The sequence below is a fragment of the Lepus europaeus genome, chromosome 19, assembly GCF_033115175.1.
Source record: "Lepus europaeus isolate LE1 chromosome 19, mLepTim1.pri, whole genome shotgun sequence".
In the NCBI taxonomy this organism is placed as follows: domain Eukaryota; kingdom Metazoa; phylum Chordata; class Mammalia; order Lagomorpha; family Leporidae; genus Lepus; species Lepus europaeus.
Window position 1 is genome coordinate 7,163,940 of NC_084845.1, and position 5,905 is coordinate 7,169,844.

Below are 5,905 nucleotides of genomic sequence, written 5' to 3' on the forward strand. Positions count from 1 at the left end.
CTTCCTCACAGGGACGGGCCAGGCGTCGTCAGAGCCTCACACCACTCCGGGCCTGTCTGGTCCTTTACTGCATCTCGGGAGCCCCTGCCCTGCAGCTCAGGGAGGGGAGGGCCCCACACAGCCCCCTGCTGGGAAATCCTGGCCAAGCCCAGCGGGCCGGAAGACAAGGGTGGGACCAGAGTCCGCTGGAGGAACCCACACCTCGGGTCTGGTCCAGCCTTTGTCAGGCCCCTGAGGTCCCTGGGGAAGACCAGGTACCAAAATCCAGGGCTCACAGGCCACGCCGGGCCCGCCAGGCCCTGACAGGTGCAGGTGTGGGCCAAGCCAGTCCTCTGGTGAGCACGGGCACCGGCCCAGCGCGGCGCCCGAGGGCCAGCATCCATCTCAGCCCTTCTTTCGGAGGGGCAGCCAACAGGCGGCACGTGCGGCTCCTAAGCAGGGCACGGCAGAGGCCGCGGCCCGCCTCAGACGCTGATGGTGCGGAAGATGGTGAAGCCGGACAGGGCGGTGCTGACCACGACCCCGGGGCACTGCGGGTGCCAGTGCAGCTCCTTCAGGTCGGTCTCGCCCTGGTGCACGAACAGCAGCTGCTGGGGGAGGTCCGCCAGCCCAGGCTCGGCCTCTGCCTCCCCGGCCTCGGGGTCCCGCTCCACGGCCAGGTCCCACTGTGTGATCTGGTTGTCGGCGCCAGAGGCAGCAAAGACCCCGCTGTCCTGGGGGTGCCACTCGACAGAGGTCACAGGGGCCACGTGCTGCTTGAAGGTGGCCACCGGAGAGCCAGACTGCGGGCAAGGACGGAGTCAGGGGCTCAGACGGCTCAGCCTCGGGGTTCAGCGGGGCCCCACCCCTCACCACCCTGGGGAAGCCCCTCCCCCCTCCTCCCTGGGTGCGTGCCGGCTCCCTCGCCTGGACAGTGTTCTCCCAGGGCTCTCCCCTGACTCTGTGAAGGCCCCACTTTGGGAGCTCCAGAGGCAGCCAACCGGAGGACAGGGTCCCAGGTGCTGCTCAGACCTGAAGGAGGACTGGCTGCAGAGGGCCACTGTCATTACCTCCAGGAGCCAGCCCAGGGCTGAGTCCACGGAAGCGGCTAAGCTGCAGGGGGAAACAGATGACGCGGCGGCCCCGGAAAGCTCGGGGCTCCGGGAAGCTATGGCTCCGTGCACAGGGACCCCACAGGCTGCAGCTGCTCCTGCCAGAGCACCTTTCTGCTCTACAGGTCAGCGCTTTGCCGGGCTGTCACGTCACACCGGCTCCTGTCCTCGCTGTGCCTCGCCTCCTCCCCTGCAGCGAGTGCACTGGGTTCCCACTCTCAGCTGATGCTGCACAGTCCACCACAGGACCAACCTAGAGTTCCCAGAGGCCCTGAGTCGTGGGCCACACAGCAGCTGCGCCTCTGCCCCACGGGCAGATGGGAGCTGCAGTCTCTGTGGTCTCTCATCCCTTGTCAGAGACCTCACACCCGCCAGGACCCTTCCTCTGTCCATGCGTCAGCTTCCCCACCCACCCCAGGAGGGGCTGGCCCCACGCCGGCCGTACAAGCACAGAAGGGGGAAACCCGCAGATCCAGTGGCTCCTCCGAAGGTACCTTGAACTGCCGCAGGTCCCAGACCTTGAGCGCCCCGTCGTCCCCGCCGCTGAGCAGGAAGGGCTCCCGGCGGCTCCAGCTGATGACGTTCACATCCCCGTCGTGGGCGGTGGCTGTGGTGAGCATACAGGCCTTGCCGGGGGCTGCCCGGATGTCCCAGATACGAATGGAGGCGTCCACTGAGCAGGACGCGAAAACCTGGGCGAGGCAGAGTCTCGGTGACCCAGATGTCCCCCCACCCTGAAGACCAGGAGTGAGTGAGGGGCTGGCCTCTCTCTGTGACCTCACACCAGGCCAGGCCTGCACCTGCTCCTGCCTCAGCACCCAGGATTCCAGGTCCCTGTCGGGCCCAGGGTCCAGGCCCCCAGCCCTTCCTCACCGTGTCCTCGGTCGGTGACCACTGCAGGTCCTCCACGGAACGCGTGTGGCCCACGAATGGCCGCTGGTCCACGTGCCAGGAGCCACCGTCCGTGGGTGTCCAGAGGTGGATGTTCTTCTGACAGTCACCCGTCAGCAGGCGACCTGGGGAAGCAGTCAGGATGTGAGCCTGCCCACCTGGCCACAGCTCACTGCCCCTCACCCCGCCCATCCGCGGGCACGCACCAGGACTCACCAGGCACCCGGGGTGACCAGTCCAGGGCGAAGCCCTCACCCATGTGGCCAGAGAAGGTGAAGATGGGCTTCACTCGGGCCTGCTCGTCCCGGAGGAAGACCGCCAGGGCCTGGGGGTCGTCCACCACCTGCAGAAGCCGCCGCAGTGCAAACACCTCCACCTGGCCCTTCTCTGACCACACCCCGGCCACAGGCTCCTCGCCCAGCCATGACACCTACAGGGGAGCAGAGGTCTGGGTCACCACAAGGCCCCAGCATCCCTGAGAACCAGCCCACAGATTCCCCTGGGCCGGGGCTGCAGCTCGGGGAGTGGTCAGCTCCCCACCCTGAAGTGGCGGCGTGGGCTGAGGGTGAGAACTGGGGCTGTCACCCCCGTCACCCCAGGAGCATGCTGGGAGGACTCCCAGTGCCGGGGGCCTCAGGGCTCAGCCCTCGCCCCCACCAGCCCGGGCCTCTCCTCGTCATGGAGTGGAACGACTCCGCCCCAGGCTCCCACGGGAAGCTCACAGCCTCAAGACTCGTGCCCTTTCCCTCATAGAAGCTCACTCGGCCAGGGCTCCCCGCTCTTCCCCCCCTGCCCGCGGCCCCCGCACCGACTCACGTGGCAGCCACCACGGTCCTTTTGCAACAGAAGCCAGGCTCCACACCCATCAGTGCCCGCCACCCCGTCTCTCCCCAAAGCCCGCACGCTAACCACGGCCCCGGGGGCCCACCCCGCAGGTCTTGTCACCCCCTCATCCACTCGGTCTCTGCAGCTCCCCGGGATGCCGCACACACATCATGGTCAACCCAGCGCCTCCGCACGCGTGTCTCCCTCGCCTGCAGATCTTTCGTGGACAGCCTTGGCTCACACCCTCACTTCCTGCGCGTGAACCCCCTTAACCCCACTGCCTGCCATGGCAACTGCACCCCAGAACACCCCGGGTCCTATAGCCGCTTCACTTGGTCTCCACGCCCCTGGCAGCTTTTGGCCGTCTTCCTGCACTCTCCGTGCCTGCTTGTTCCCTAGCACGTCTAAGCTGCAGAAGGGGCGGGGCTGGGACAGGATGACGGAGACACAGCACCGCCCTCCACACGCCAGCGACAGGTCAGGAGGTGCTCCAGCTCCCAAGCAGACCAAAACCCCACAACCCACAGCCCCAGCAGCTCCTGGATCCTAGCCAATGACACACACACACACACACACACACGTCGCAAACACCCAGGTGCTGTGCACGCCCACCCCATCAGACAAGCGCCCTGACATGAAAGTAACAGACAGGCCCGGCTGTCGTGAGAGGGGCTGGCGTAGCGGGCAGCTGGGGAGTGCTCCCAGGACTCTACCCGAACTCGGTTGATGCCGCCATAGTGGGGAACCATGGCCAGCTCCAGCTGAGGCTTGCGCTCCTCTTCATCTTCATCGTCGTCTTCCTCCTCCTCGTCGTCACTGCCCTCTGAGGGCGGGGCCTTGGTCCCGTGCAGATTGTGCATCCGGAGCATCATCAGTCTGCGGACAGTGTGGGGAGTCAGGCACCGGGCGGTGGAATCCTTAGGGGGCAGGGACGGTGGAAACCCGGGCTCCTGGGTCTTGGGGGGCGGGGGTGCGGCCTGGGACGGAAGCTGGAGGCCCTAACTCCTGGCTGCCTCACGCACCTGTTGCTCTGGGCGCTCTCTGCCTGGGTCCCAGCGCACAGGTACAGCGTAAGAGGAAGCTCGGTGCGGTTGTCTCCCAGGTGGTCTCGGACTATGTCGAAGCTGAGACACGGGGCGCCTGGGGACGGACGGAAGAGTTAGGACGCCCCGACGCAAGGGTCTCAGCCGCCAGCTCCCTCTGGACCGCAGCTCTCAGGGATGTCTCTTAACTTCCCAGGATCCCAAAAGCCCCGGCCTTCGGCCCTACCTGTCTGAGCCCGGTGGTACAGCACATAGGCCTCCTCGTCCATGACCAGCTCCTCCCCTTCGCGCAGCGGCGGCCCCCGCCCAGGCAGGTACACCTGGGTCCGGCCCTCGGAACCTGTGTCGCCCGACTCGGTCTCCATGGGTGCCTCGGTATCACACGTGCGTCGCCGACCCTTGCGCGCCGCCATCTTCGAACCCTCTCACGGCCGGCGCGAGGTGAGAGCGTCACTTCCGGGTCACGCCCTTCGCCTTCTAAAGATCCGCCCCCACAGCACTGTTGCCTTGGAAACCTGCCGCTGCAGCGATCGAAGAGGGACCGCGGGTCGGGGCACGGAGAAGGAGAACTCAAGTAACGGCGTCCTGGTCCTGAGAGAGCGACCCGCAGATACGGAGAGGCCGTTCGTTCCCGGTGACCTCAGGGAGCTCTTCCGCCTGGTAGTGGCAAAGGATTCTGGGAGTTGTAGTCCTGTAGGAGGATTCCCGAGCGCCTTTGATTCCCAGTGCTTGCCACGAAATTAATTATTCATATATGCAAACTTGAGCACTTAGTGCAAGGAGACCCGGGTTTCGGCTCCCTGAGGACCCCATATAAAGCGGGTTTCTCCTGCCCTCCCTGTTCGGATGGCTTTGGTTTACTTCTATTTCGAGTTAGCTGGAGGGGCGGCCAGTGGCCCGGCCCGGCGCGCCCGCTGCGGCTCGGCGAGGCGGCCGGGCCGTCGCTCGCAGGAGGGGATACTGAGACCCTCGGAAGGCTTGCTGGCAGTGGACGCTGAGGGTCGCCTCCGCCCGGATCGCTCCCACCGCTCTCTCGCGGTCTCCGGCTGCGCCCCCCCCACCCCGGTTCTCTCTCGTCCTCCCCTGTGAGGCTTCCCTGTTTATTCCCGGCCGAGAAGCTGGGGGCGCGGGGTGGGGGGCCGGGAGACAGACACGGAGCTCAGGCCCGGACTGAGGAGCCATAAAAACATGGTTTATTCCAAACACTGCAATGTGGACGAGGAGAGTGGGGGGAGCGGTGCAGCCCCAGACCCTCCCTCCGCAACCCAGCCCCAGACCCGGCTGGCGCTCTGGGGAGGGGAGGCTCTCGGGGGTCCGCTGGGGGCAACTTTGAGGGGCCACTAGGAAGGGCCGGACTTGGAGGGGACGCGGTCGGCGGCACCTGGGCTGCACGGGAGGTGCGGCAGGGCGGGAGGCTGGGGTCCCGGCGGGGCTGGGGCTTCTGCTGGGGACGCGTCCTGGGTCCGAGTAGGACAAAAGCCACCGAGGGTGGGCGAGGAGGAGGAGGGGGCGTCGCGGTTTGACACCCAGGGTCACAGTCTGGGTCGGATGACGTCACAGTCTGGGGTCAGGGGGTCCTGTGTGGCGGGGCCGAGGTCTGGGGTCACAGTTTGGCGAACGCCGTCTCACAGTTTTGAGTCCCGACGGATGAAAGGTTAAAAACGGCCTCCCCGGAGGCGTGGCTGGGGCCGGGGAGCTGCACAGTGATGCGGGGGCCACGGCCCCGGGCGTGGGGGTGGGGCGCGGGCAGGGCGAGACCCCCACCTCCACCTCCCGCCCCTTCTGGTGACGTTAAAAAGCCCTTGTCGGGTTAAAAAAAAAAAAAAAAAGTCCGGTGGGCTCCGAGACCCCCGCCCCCCTCGCTCAGAGGCTGGGTGACACTCGGGCGACCCATCCCCTCTGGCTCGCGGTTCCCGGGATGCGAGGGGGCGCAGGGCGCGGAGCGAGCCAATGTTTCCTTCCCAGCCCACGCGGGTCCTGCCATTGCGCGCGCCCCCTCGGGCCGTGGCCTGCGCTGACCGAGGGGGCGGGCGGTGCGGCCACCCCTGGGCCGCG

General features: G+C 66.8%; 1 protein-coding gene across 1 annotated transcript; it reads right to left on the reverse strand.

Annotated features, from left to right (window-relative positions):
• Positions 1-50: 50 nt before the first annotated feature.
• Positions 51-4,479, reverse strand: GRWD1 (glutamate rich WD repeat containing 1). The gene is made up of 7 exons (XM_062176750.1): positions 4,077-4,479; positions 3,830-3,947; positions 3,521-3,683; positions 2,199-2,412; positions 1,965-2,107; positions 1,586-1,783; positions 51-782 (listed from the first exon to the last, which is right to left on the reverse strand). The coding sequence occupies exons 1-7, from the start codon at positions 4,261-4,263 to the stop codon at positions 465-467; spliced, it is 1,341 nt and encodes a 446-aa protein (XP_062032734.1). The 5' UTR covers positions 4,264-4,479; the 3' UTR covers positions 51-464.
• Between the last annotated feature and the right edge of the window lie 1,426 nt (positions 4,480-5,905).